The following is a 14,081-nucleotide window of genomic DNA, read 5'->3' on the forward strand; positions in this document are numbered from 1 at the left end:
TCATGTGTATCGGTTTTACATTTTACTTAATATTAAAAATAATAATTTACTATCTGAAATAATAATTTTTATTATGCGAAGGAAGGTCTTTTTTTTTTTTTAAATACTGTATTTAACAGTCTTTTTTATTTTAAAGGGAGAGGTCGGACAGCCTGGATCTCCAGGCCTAGAAGGACATCGGGGGGAGCCTGTAAGTGATTAAATTTCTGATATTATCCTTTTATACGGATTTGTTTGGTTTTGGGTTTGTTTTTTTTTTTAGTTAATGGCTGTTATACTTCATGTTTCATCCATATTCATTTGAATTGGTTGATATGCCTGTTTTTCTAAAAGTGCTTTTTTATTTTCTGGTGTTCATATTTAAATATGGATTCAGTAAAAGAAATAAACAAGCCTTTAAAGTCAAAAATGCCTTAAAAGAAAAGATTCTTAACTATATTGCTGTTATATACCAATTTGTATATATGTTATAAAACTGTCACATTATTGACTTCTTTCCTATTGATAGGATGGTACGGTTAGATATTGGTAGTTACTTACATGAGAAAAGATGCCGGGTCTTTTTAACTGTAATTTCTGCAACATGGTATGTGTTCTTTCATATACTTGTTAATTGCACTTTTAAAGTTTATTTTTTTCACTCCCCCTCTCCTTTGCCCAGTTTTGTTGGTCTTCTTTTACTTCCTCGCATAGTGTTATACCGTCACATTATCTGTATCTCTGCTCTTCTTGCTTAGCTGGGGAACATGCTGCTGCGTTTCTGTTTTGCTTGTTTCCAAAGACATTGTTCCTCCAGTGGTGTTCGAGCAACTCCTCAGGGCAGCTCATTTTTCCTCCTCTTTATATGTAACAGCTAGGTTTTGTCTTCCTTGTTTCCTTGTTTGGTTCTTTAAGGCCACCAGACTTTGCTTGAAGCAGAGGAGCCAAGATATCTGTAGAAATAGCTGAAAGCTTTGAGTGCCGAGAGAGTGCCAGCTGTCTTCAAACCATCAGTAATTCTTCTGTAGGCCAAGAGCAGTAAATGGAACTCAGTTTGTGGAACACCGCCTTCTAGATGAATTACATTCTGAATTACATTTTGAATTGTGATATAAGGAGATACAGATTTATAAATTCAGAAATTTTTGTGGTATTGAATGTAACGACAGGCAGTATGTGTTATATGGTACTCAGTCTGGTAGAGAGTTTTGATAACTAGCAGATGAAAATAAGACTTCCAGCCGACAAATTCTCAAGATCTTTCATTTAAATTTTTTATATATTCACCAAAACCTCATAAAAGACTGTGAGTAGACTGCAAAATACTGGGCAATCATTCCCAAGAGACTTTCTTCCCACGTGGCTGGCTTAAGTGAAGAACACACATAATTCCTTACTTAGTTTTATTTTTTCCTCTTTTTCTGACCCAAATAACTGTGAGATCTATTAACCTTTCACAATCTATGATATCTTCAGATATAAGAAAGACTGAAAGTGAATGCTAATTAAAAACCATAAAATACAAGTAAAGAAGTCTTGGTATATTGTTACCTAGTACACCATAACAAATGTGTTGAGATAATAACAAGACTTACGTTATAGTCCCTAGCCTTGTTTTATCTCTTTTCGTTTTTAGAAAAAAATGTCAGTTGGTCATTGTGATTTTTTAAAAATTAATCTAAAAAATAGGAAGGAGAAGGTATTTCTGACCTAGGGAAAACTAAGTATTTAATATTTTAACAGCTCTCTTTCTGATCTGATAGCTTTGGTTAAGTCTGATCTATATCTACTAAAGAAATATTTTTTGGTTTAAAATTAATATAAATGCTTCACAATATAACATTTTAAACAGCAATGCAAACTCATCGCTTAAATCTCATACTTTTGCTTTAAAAAGAAATGAAGTGACAGATTAAGACATTAAAATCAGTAAGACGTTTCTTAAAATCACCATAAAATAATATAGAGGAAGACATCCAATACATAAACAATTAAAAAAGATTTACACAATCCCAGCAGGGCAAGCCAGATAGTGCTATATGCTTCATTTATAATCAGCGGAGGTTCTTCTGAAGTGCAGAGTCTACACGCTGACCAGGAAATTGCCTCGAGGTAACCAGTTGGAAATTTAAGACACCTAGTCATACCTGCTTGCTTACCTCTATTGCTGGTGTAGCACCAGACTGCACGTGCAAACATGGTCCTCCCATCTATTTAGACGTGCAGCAAGTTTGTGGTAAAAGTGTGTGCTTGGGCTGTGCAAGATGAAAGCTATCCTCAGCCATGGGATATGGGGGCTCCCCAATTCAAGTAGAGGGTATTTGGCTTTCATCTGGTGGAAAGAGAGATGGATTGTGGGGGCTGTGAAGGATGTCTTGTGCAACTTACTGCTTCCGTTGTTTCTGTTCTGTTGTTCCTCTAATGTGTATTTGATGTATAACATCTAAGCGCTTCCTCTCTGCTCTTCTTCTGTGCAATTCAGTGTGGTCTTCTCTGGTGGGACACCCTAATAGTTAGAGCACTGATAGGAGAGCGAGCAACTGAACTCTGTTGTGCTCTACCTGTGAGACCTAAATAGGATGCCTAAGCTCAAGACAGGCCTTGGATGATACTGTTGAAGCTGTATGACTCCGTATCATTGACCAGCCAGATGCAACTGTGGCCCTGGGATGGCTCAGCAGGTTGCGTGGATACTCGACCCACACAAACATACACGCAAACAGTCTTTATTTCTTCCATTCAGCCACATTAGCGTTAGACATGGCCTAATTTGTTAAGTTGGTCTTTTTAAAAATAGCCGTCTTATGATCCCTCTTGCTTTAGCAAATAAAAAGAGCATGGTTGTGAAGTGAATGCATTTGAGACAACATCTAAGAGGCAGCTGTCTAGGATGGGGAGCACAGTTGAACTGAACTCCCATTGCCTCTAGCCTCTGAGAGGTGTGGTTATTTTCTGGACAACACGCTTTCTGGTATTTTATTACTCTTATTAATCCCCAAATTTATGAACAGGAAAAAGTAGGTTGTAAAGCTAAGTAAATAATTCCAAGTGATGTGGTTGTTTTCCATCAATAGTGCTATTTGGAACTTAAGTTAGCCAGACCATCTCAGTCCTACCCGTTCTGTGTAAGAATAACATCTGACAGCGTGGACAGAATAATTTAGATAGTATTTAGTAAAGCTAGTAATCATCAAGCTCATTTTACTGATGACAAAAATAGGCTATGCTGTCACTTGAGTAGTTTAATGGCTAGTCATCTATCTTACTGATGACAGGCTGTTTTAGTAAATACGTTTTTTTGAGGGGCCAACTGTCTAAAGGGTAGAATAAATCAAGATTTATTTGAGCTTAATTTCAGACTGGCTGTCCTTTTTAACATAGGTAGAGTTTGGCTTCAGTGGAAGCTGTGTTAGACTTCTGCTTGTGTTTACAGTCATGCAGATGGGAACTCTGGAGTGAGTGCTTCTGGGTGAAGCTGGCCTCTTCTAGGCCTAGCATATGCTGTCCTGCCACAAGTAATATGTCTGAACATTTGCAACTGCTCATGTTTACTCTCCAGAAATCATATTTTTCAGAAATACAGCTGCAAACACTTAAAATGGTAGAGTTTGCCCTTAATATTTAGGTCACATCACAAGACCTCAGATGTGGCCTCATTTGTGCCAGCAGTAGCAGCATAACATGGGTTTCGGCTTCTGACCCGACTCCCGCTGTTAGACTTATTCTTCTGGTTTGTCTGTTGATCTCTTATAACTGTATCAGGAATGCCAGATCAATGCATTCTCTGAAAAATATGTGTTTTATGCTAGCGTATGGTAGCAGAATTCTTTTTGAAATGTGTTCAGATACTCTAAGGATATAGAAATCTCCAACAGAAGTTGCTGTATTTTTCTTCATAGAGCAGAAATCTCTAAAATACAACATAGAAACTGGTATACCCAGGTAGCCTGTATATTTGGAAAGCAAACCTAAAGTTAATGTAATTCTACTGCATCTATAGTCGTGCTGAGATTAATAGAAACAGGAACCAAGGAAAGAAAATTCCTGACTTAGTTATATGGTAGTATGCAGAACAAAATATTTTTGTGTGTTTTTTTTCTTCTTTGTGCCATGTGATATTCCTCCCCCTTCCTTATTACACACTTTTCCAGATCTCTTCCCTACAAACAAATTGGATTTACTGGGACCCTTAGAGGGCAACACCTTGAGGCAAGATGGCTTGTTAAATAGTCTTGTGTGCAGTGTTGCCTCTCTTGTCCTCCTTTGCATAGGAAACAATGAACGAAACAGACACAAAACGCTACTAGCAACTGTGTTACCTGTATACTGACAGTGTTCCGTAGGGATCCTGTTGGAACAAATGCCTTGCAGCCAATCATAATAATATAGGAAATAATTATATTTACTTATTAAAATGTAAATGTAGCTCGTTCTAATGAACTTTCTTCTTCTTCAGTACAGCTTTACACATATCACTGACTGTCATTTCATAAACTAACATATATAAATGAGCCAATATTTTGAGAATGGAGAAAATTCTGAAAAATGATATTTTGCCTATATTTACCTACAGCAACAAAAAGTTGCACCCTTTTATGCCTCTACCCATGTGTACATTCTCATAAGAATCACTGAGGAAAGAAATATTAACACCGTAACCACCATATTTGAGTGAAAAATGTGAAATTAATGAATGGTGTGTAAAGAGAAACACCTTTTATAAGATTATCTAGTATAATTAGATGAGATGTGCAAATTTTAAGGTGTTAAGTCCCCCTTCAAGTCTACATCAGAATCAGAAAGTAATTTTAATATGATTTCTGTACATTTAACTTGGTTAAGTTAGGTAGACCATATGAGAGGGAAAGTAGCCAGTTACCCATGGAATAGGATGGGACTATGAATAATGTAAGACTTGGCAATTGTTTTGAACTATTAATGGAATAAAATGTAAAATTCGTAGTCAAAACCTTTGCAATAGACAGTGGAGTGTAAAAGCTATGCGAGTTTATTTAGGAGGAAAGCTACTATTCAGCTTTAATAAAATAGCTCAAATTTTGAGCTTTTAGTGGTCATATTTATCAACTGTATTTGCAGAGTTGTTTCTGGTAACAGCCATATTTGAGAATGCAGCATCATGTGTGAATACTTTGTCAGTCCTATCTTCCTGTTTCACAAATAGAAGGAGCAGCACAGTGTGTTAGCATTGACTGAAACACTGTCTAAGTGGAAGTGGAGTTACTTACACCACATGTACGTGTAAATGTGTTTTTCAGTGATCACAATATAGAATCATAGAATTGTTAGGGTTGGAAGGGACCTTAAAGATCATCTAGTTCCAACCCCCCTTCCATGGGCAGGGGCACCTCCCACTAGACCAGGCTGCTCAGAGCCCCATCCAGCCTGGCCTTGAACACTTCCAGGGATGGGGCCTCCACCACCTCTCTGGGCAACCTGTTCCAGTGCCTCGCCACCCTCATGGTGAAGAACGTCTTCCTAACGTCCAGTCTGAATCGACCCATCTCTAGTTTTAATCCATTCCCTCTTTGCTTTGCTTCCCTCTTTGCCAATGCTTTGCTTGATGTGCTTTCTGTGGATGTTATGTTGGTTTGTACCAGTTTTATTTAATAAGATGCCATTTACTCAACACTTACGTTTTCTGCTTGCATTTATATACTGAGTTATGAAATACTTCAGTTAGAAACAAATCCAAAAACTCCATAGTATATCTATGCAATAGGCCTTGTGAAAAATTTCTTTCTTTCTGAAAGTGTTACTTAGTTTATTTTTTAATGCACCTAGTCTGATTATTGTTGTATTTCTATTTTTAATCTCTCACCAGATTAAAGCTTAAAAAGTCTGTTGTATTTCCAGTGCGCAAAAGATCATGGTTTGTGTTGATGTAATACTTGTGAAAATGTTTCACAGAGTACTAAATACTCATTCAAGTTTTATATGGCCTTAAAGTAGGCACTGCTATAAAATGGCGCTCTCTTTATAAGTTATATATTTAAAAGAAATTATTTCCTGTCGGACTTTAAGAGAAAAGTGATCAGGAGACTCAGCAGAATGGTTGGTGTGAGACTGTCAAAATTCTTAGGTTCAAATCCAATATCCATGCCTTTCCGCTAGTCTGAGATGCCTCAATAATAGCAGCTGAACTCTGGACACTGATGGCCTGCTATTCAAAGGTGTCAGCATTACAGTCATAAAGGAAGTAAGGACTAGTATTTGCTCTGTGAATTATGCTTTGTGGGTCTCAAAAGAATAACTTATTTCTTTGTTGAAAATTCTGACTTTGACCTGTAAATACGTTTATGTATAAAGGGAAATGTTATTCATAGGGGGTGTTTTTTCCTACATAAACAGCTGATACACTAATGCTATAGTAGGCATATGCCATACATCATTATTTCTTTACAAGTAGGCTTGGTTAGTTGAATTAGGGTTTTAGTGATTGTTTCTTTATTTCTTCTAATTTCTGAATTATAGTAGTAGACAGGGTAGAGTCTTTCTGATGACTTTCTGCTTGCTGGAGCTACTATAACAGATGTTGCTAGTCTTGTTCCCACTTGAGGAAGGGGGAGATGACAGCTTTGACAGCACAATACTTTCAATGATCGTTCTTTAATTATACAGTACTTGTTGTAAGCTCAACCACATTTTTTAGACTGAGTGCAGGTTTTCCTGTCAATTACAGCTTTTAGGTCCACTTTAGATGTATATATTTTCAACAGACTTTACTTGCAACCTAGGTTATCTTCTGACTGACAAGTTATTTTAACTAAATTAATTCCATTCTGCATTTTCAGCAGAGTTAATTGCTATTAAGAAGATAAATACGAGAATGGTGCTGTAACGAACAGGTAATTAAAGACTTCTGGAACTTCAGGCAGGCAGACTACTCTATTATTCCCAATTGTCAAAAATGATATAAGACATGACAGCATAGTTGCTGATCCAAAATGTATTGAAGTCAGTGGAAAGATTCCCATTGAATTCAGTCTGGACTGGGGCCACAGTAAATGCTGTAATAAACTTGGACCCACTGACCTAATGCAACTTGGAAAATAATGCCTGCTTTTCTAAGTTGTAAAACTAACAGTCCTTTCCCATCTAATTCTCACTTTCTGTCTGCTCCTCATCAATTCTAATTTTTAAATTTCTGTCTTCACACAGTATGCAATTACATTAATTATATTTGTTTTCTGTAATTATATAGTATCATTTTTATTTTGTCTACAGAGACTTAGGAAAGTATTATTTTTGGATTTTTTTGGTTAGTACCATTTCAAATTTGATAACTTTGGAAAATCAAGTGGAGAAAAGGTGGCATACCTTGATGCTATTTCTTTAAGATTGTTTTATAGATGCTACGTTAAAAAAGACAATTTCTTAAAAGGTGTAAGGAAATATGAAGGGAGCTGTAGTTGTAAGCCTATTAAGGCCATGAATGGCTTGTGCTATAAATAGTTATAAACAGTACTCAGAGTAGTCTGTTTTATGTTTGTATGCTGTAGTGACTATTTTATGGCTATGCTAGCACTTTTCTTACTAATTCATGTACTGATAGAAGTTACATACCAGCATTCCTCCTCCATTGCAGCTGCTTTGTAAACATAGTGATAAAAATACCTCTGACCAGTATGTTGTACCAATTTAAAATCTCCCTACTGACTTGCTGAGCTGTATTACAATAAACGGAGGCTTGTTTGTCCTGGTTTGAGGTAAAACAGAAGCAAGTTTCTGTTCAGTGACTTTACTTTTCAATTAAGCCTCTTCTAACTAACTGAACTCTCTGAAATTAACAGCATATTTTTTCAACAATGTCTGCTTCCAGAGTGGTAAGACCTGATTGTTTATAAGTTATACCAAGGAATGGTATGCAGAGAGGCTCTTGCTTATACTTACTGCTATAACAACCAAGGTCAGCTAACTTTGTTATTTGCCCCGTTGGAGGGTCAGAAGCAGAAAAATGTAGAGGGGTTGCACCTGCGGGAAGGAGCAGACAGGACAGGTGACCCAAAACTGACCAGTGGGGTATTCCATCCCATCTGCATCATGCTCGGTGTAAAAGCTGAGGGATCAAATAGTTGGCCCTCTTTCTTTAATGGCCAGCATCCAAGGAGGACTCCTTTCTGTTTGTCTGCCTTTGACCCCTATCTGTGCATTCCTGAATCCAGATCCAGAATCAGTTCCCGTCCATTGCTGAGTCCAGTCTAGGACTTTCCCAGTGCCTGACGGTGATGTGACTGTTATCCTGGGAGCTCGATATGGTTTTGTATATATTGTGTATATATTTTGTTATTTTCTTTTTATTATTTTATTAATATTCTCAATAAAGTAGTTTAGTTTCTTTTTTAAACTCCTAAGTCTCTTTTCTCTCTCATCCTTCTTTCCCTGAAGGGAGATGCTCTCCCTTCTCTGAAGTGGAGAGAAGTAAAAGAGAGGATCTGTTGTTCGTTTCAGTGGCGAATCTGGCCCAAACCACGACATTGGTGTTTGTTAAAGTGTCTCTTAATAATTTTTTAATCTTGTACAAATTAAAAAAATCTGTTAGAACAGTGTGATTCTGAAAGAATTGTCCTCCACCAAACACTTGAAGGTGCAGCTTTGTTAAAGAGTGCAGTAACTATCTTCTAAGCACAAAATTATTGGTAGTGCTTCTTTATTTGTATTCCATGAGGGATTCCAGTGAATTAGTCCTGTTTATACACAGAACCACAAACTCTTCTGAAGAATGTAATTTCTTCCATGCATTAAAATAATTTTGGATATTTATTGGAAATTTTCATGTACAGACTTTAAACTTGATATTGTACTTACTAGTTATCTGTACTAGAAAGTGCGCTTAAATTCCCAGATGAAGTGCTTTGGCATAAGCTTATACTGTCTGTAGAGTAAGAGCTGTGACACACATTGTTGCACCTGTGTTTTTTCCCACTGAGGAATGATCATATGCACTTCATACTGCAGCTTCAGCCTTCAGCTGTTGTGTTCTCAGCTTGGCTAAGGTGGAGTCTAGAGATCCAGTATGAAACTAATCAAGTGAATCAACTTGGCAGTATGGATGAATAGACTACACATCAGATATCCCCTCTCACGGTGATATTACTCAAAAATACTAATAAGTGTTCGCCCATTAAAATGTTTGTGCATTTAGGAGATCCTAAAGATCTTCGCATCATTTACAGAGACTTCAATATGCACATGCTTACGAACATCACTACTTTTTTTCTGAGTATCAGAAACTAGATTTTCTTAGTGTTAATATTGCAGTGGGTCTTTCTATAGATATGGTTTATCAGTATTTGAACATTATAGCTATACAATTTGAGTTTTAATGTATTTCTAAGTGGGAAAAAGCTTCTACAGGTACGTCAGTGATAAAAGGAAGACTAGGGAGAATGTGGGACATCAGCGGGAGGAAATGGGAGACCTGGTTACCTGGGATGTGGAGAGAGAAGGCTGAAGCACTCATTGACTTTTTTTGCCTGAGTCTTCACCAGCAAGTGCTCTAGCCACATTGCCCAAGTAGCAGAAGGCAAAGGCAGGGAGTAGGAAAATGAAGAACCACCCACTGTAGATCAGATTCGAGACTGTCTAAAGAACCTGAAGGTGGGACCTGATGGGATAGACCATGGGAGCTGATGAGATGTAGCTGTGGGACCGGAGGGAACTGGCAGATGCAGTTGCTAAGCCACTATCCATCATATTTGAAAAGTTGTGGCAGTCCAGTGAGGTTCCTGCTGCATGGAAAAGGGGAAACCTAACTCCCATTTTTAAAAAGGGAAAAAAGGGAAAAAAGGAAGACCCAGGGAACTACAGGCCAGTCAGTCTCACCTCTGTTCCCGGCAAGATTGTGGAGCTTATGTGTATGCCTAAGTGTTTAAGTTAATTTGATCTGATCTAATGCTTTCCAGGCACAATGGGTTAATTAACCCCGCCAAGAAGAGAATAATCTCTATAATGATCTTGAAAGTTATATAGTAAAACTGGTATAAAATAGGTATGCCTTAAGTGATTAACAGTCACTTCCTTTTAGATGTCATATGTAAAAAGGACTCATTTGCATTCCTTTGGATCCACCTGATGTTGATAATAATGATATTTGGGGCATTCCTGAACTTGTATGCTGATTTCATACATCCAAGGAAGGCTTTTCTGAAGTAGGAGGTGCTTAAAGAGAATGTTTGGAGGTGTATGTTGTGTATTGGGCTGACGTCTGCTATTTTAGTGCCAGGAAGGTTGGTGTTTATATTTCCAGTAAGTAATGTTTCACATGTGCTGATTGATCTTGAAACAGCAACATCTGTCCATTTTTCTTGCCTGACAGTTTTCTTCTTAACTCCCACAGTTTTCAAGGAACATTTCAAGACATGGTCAAATCATTCAGTAATACAGATAACACATTGGAAATTACATACAAAATGGATTTTGTATGTTCCTCAACAGAAACGTTATGCCTAGGATCAGAAAAATAAATACGTATATACACAATGAAATACTTAGAAATTTGAATGAACTTCTAACAGCTAACAGTACCCAACAGTCTTTTGGGTGACAGTATCATCACGTGATTTTGGCCTGATTTAGTCATAGATGCATCACCTTTTGACCAAAATACGATATGACAAAGTATTTGAAATCATTGAAGTAACATTTTTGCAGTTTATTGGAAAGAAAGAGCAAAAAATGAAAATAAGTTATTTTATAAAGGAGAATATATTTGACAACCAGTGGAGTAAATATCCCATTTGTGGATCGTGGTAGAGGAGTTACGAGTAAGATGCAGATATTTTTTTCGCTTTGTTTTTAAATATTTTGCAGCAATACAAGCTTTACTATTTGTGTATGTCTATGCTAATTTTCTGCTTTCACACATATTACAGAGGTAGGATATAAAATACCTTATTTTCTAGTATCTTTACTAACAGAATTAAAAATAGGATCAAAAAATATTTTTAGTAAAATAAACGGTCATTTAGACAGTAGATTTTATGCAAAAATACAATGCATAGCACATACCAGTTTAGTTTACCAGATTATAAAAGAGGATGTCATTTTTGCATTGCTTTCATGTGTAATTCACGACAATCATGTTCAAGATTATTACTGAGCAGCTGTGTTCAATCACACAGAAAGTGTCATGTAAGTTAAACTACATTAGGTTGCGAAATGCATGAATATGTAATTAATATGTGCCTGTCCTAAGTGGCAAGTCCCTGAACACTGTGCGTTCTGTGTTCTTTCATTTTGTCAGGTATCAGAAGCAAGCTATGGAAAATCAAGATGGATCTGGATTTTTTGGCATTGTTTTAACATATGCTGCAAAATGGAAGTGTTTTGAGTCTTTAAATATTTGTCGGAAAATAAAGTTTTAGCTCTAAGATTATCATATATAGTGAATAAAAGCAGAGTGTGTGTAGGGTTTTTTTCATCTGTTTATGATGTATAAATGCAAAATTCAGACCAAGTTTTTTAAACTGTGTATTGGCAATTCCATGCAGTCACGGGCAATGTTCTGGGAGCTAATGCTTCACAATGCAATTTCTGCTTGTGCGTGCAGTTTCATATTTCATTTTTAGGCACACACATCATTGATTGTCACTGGTTTGTATCATTGCATTTTCGTATAACAGTAAGATAAAGTGTGATTTGCATCTTAGTAGTATGGCTCAAGGACAAATTCCTAGATGTATTCACATGTTGCTCCATAGAGCACAGGGACATGGTGTTTCAGGTTTCTAGGGAAAGCACCCTCTTGGTATAATTTGTGTCTCTGTTAATGTTCATGCTAGAGAATAATCCAAAGAGACGTCTGAATGCCTTTAACACATCCCCTAAATGTTTCTGTCTTTCCTAATACACTCTGAACATTAGGAATTAGCATTTTGATTTACAGCTAAAGTAAATATCTGCTGGAGTTTCCAGTGGCTCTGGAGACCAAAGAGAAACTTCCCTCAACAGATTACTATACTTAGAAACCAAACATAGGCAGTAGGCTATGAATGAAGAGGACACTCAGTTAGAATGTAGCAGCCATAAATATCTATTATTTCAGTTGATTTAATTTTACACATTGCTGTTCTATTCTGTGCTGTCTCAACATGGGGTTGTTCAGTCTGGGGAAAAGAAGGCTCCGAGGAGACCTTCTAGTGGCCTACCAGTATCTTAAGGGGGCCTACAAGAAAGCTGGTGAGGGACTTTTTAGGATGTTGGGTAATGGTAGGACTAGAGGGAATGGATTAAAACTAGAGATGGGTTGATTCAGACTGGACGTTAGGAAGACGTTCTTCACCATGAGGGTGGTGAGGCACTGGAACAGGTTGCCCAGAGAGGTGGTGGAAGCCCCATCCCTGGAAGTTTTTAAGGCCAGGCTGGATGGGGCTCTGAGCAACCTGATCTAGTGGGAGGTTTCCCCGCCCATGGCAGGGTGGTTGGAACTAGATGATCTTTAAGGTTCCTTCCAACCCTAACTATTTTATGATTCTATGTTTATGGTGAGTTACTTAACCACAAGTAGAAAGAGAATTACTGGAAGGATGTTTCACTTTCCTTCTTCTGATCCAGCTTCAGCAGGGTAGTAACAGAACAGCCAGTTTTCTTGCTAGTTGTCATTCTTCTTCAACCTATGGGACTAGCCAGAGAAAAGATTTGCTGTACCTATGTTCTCAGAAGGTCTGAGTTACAGCCTCCGTGAGAACTGTGGCCAGGGTGGTGATATGAAGCAATCTAGCTAGAACTCCTTTGGGGCTCCAAGTGCTGCATGTGGGCATCTAATCTACAGTCTACTCTGATAATTATCCAGAACAATTTTCATTTCACCTCATATAGTCAAGTAGACATGTTTAGTCCATCTCTGTGTTATGGTTCTTCTCTGATATGAAACTAATATCAGCACAGGATTATTCATCCCACCGTGAAATAACTTATCTCCAATAGAAGGGGGCGTTTTCTTCTGAAGTTGCCTGTTTCTTTTAACTGGCTGAGACAGTTTGGATTTTTAGATTAGTAGAAGTTAATTGAATTGAACCCTTCCAGAAAATGTGGAAGGGAAAAACAAGCAAACAACTTAAAGCAGGACTTTGTTATTTTTGTGTTCACGTGGTAGCTGGGCTGTCAAAGTAACTAGTTTCTTGTCATGCTTCTTCCATGTGTCCTTCATGATCAGTAGCATTGCATTATTCTTGTGCAGTAATGCTCAGGGTCATGCCAATTGTTCAAGATAGATTGTCACATACTCTGTAGTGTAGAAACAGGGAAAGATATAGTGAAGTTAAATAAGGGAGATCTGTAGTATTTGTGAGCCTTAAAAATCCTTTCATCAGAGAAACCACGGCAGTATTGCTTATGCTCAATATTCTTGCTATAAAGAAGGTGGTAAAGATGGTTTTATAACTGAGATCAGTTGGTTCACCTCTATTCAGGAAGAAATGGAGACAGACCCTGTACACAAAGAGCTTTAAGCCTGAAATTGAGGAGTTGATACTCAAGTCTCAGGCACTCAAGTAAATACCGAATTTGGGGAAGTTTGGTGCAGCTGGTGTTTTCATTCTGGTAATCTTTATGTATTAAAATTACAGTGAATGGAAAGTCTTGCCTGAATATAGGCTGGCTTCCCATCCATAATGAAACAAAAACTAAACAATCTTTAATAGGAATGAATTTACATCCATTTGTAAGTTTTAATTAATGTTTCTCGTTAGGATTAAAATATTATGGCGGCATAAAACCTCTCCTTCCCAATCTGAAAAACAGTCCCATGCTAAGAATACATACTTTTTCGTTGTAGCACATGTTGTTGTATTGGAAGTCTTCATTATTATGTATGTTATGACCAGCATTTGGGTTTTTTTGTCAGATAGATAGTTTAAAAATATTGTATATTTGTGTTTAGCCATTGTTCTAAAAATATTAAATATCACAAATCAAACAATACTGTGGGCGAATTAAGCACAAGGAACTCAGTGCTTACAGGATCCTGTTCTTAGATCAGTCTTAAAAAAAATTACTTTAGGATTTTGACATATTTTACTCATATGGGACCAATATGGAATAAATTAGTACAGGACCAGCAAAATCAAGGTTATTAGATCCAC

At 37.1% G+C, this 14,081-nt stretch overlaps 1 protein-coding gene across 1 annotated transcript in view; it reads left to right on the forward strand.

Moving 5' to 3' along the window:
- Positions 1 to 14,081, forward strand: part of COL21A1 (collagen type XXI alpha 1 chain) — a 118,568-nt gene that overhangs the window by 70,283 nt on the left and 34,204 nt on the right. The window contains exon 17 of the mRNA XM_063330293.1: positions 137 to 190. Coding sequence (XP_063186363.1) covers positions 137 to 190 — 54 coding nt within the window. The remainder of the gene's footprint in view (positions 1 to 136; positions 191 to 14,081) is intronic.

The sequence above is a fragment of the Chroicocephalus ridibundus genome, chromosome 3 (genome assembly GCF_963924245.1).
Source record: "Chroicocephalus ridibundus chromosome 3, bChrRid1.1, whole genome shotgun sequence".
Lineage (NCBI taxonomy): Eukaryota > Metazoa > Chordata > Aves > Charadriiformes > Laridae > Chroicocephalus > Chroicocephalus ridibundus.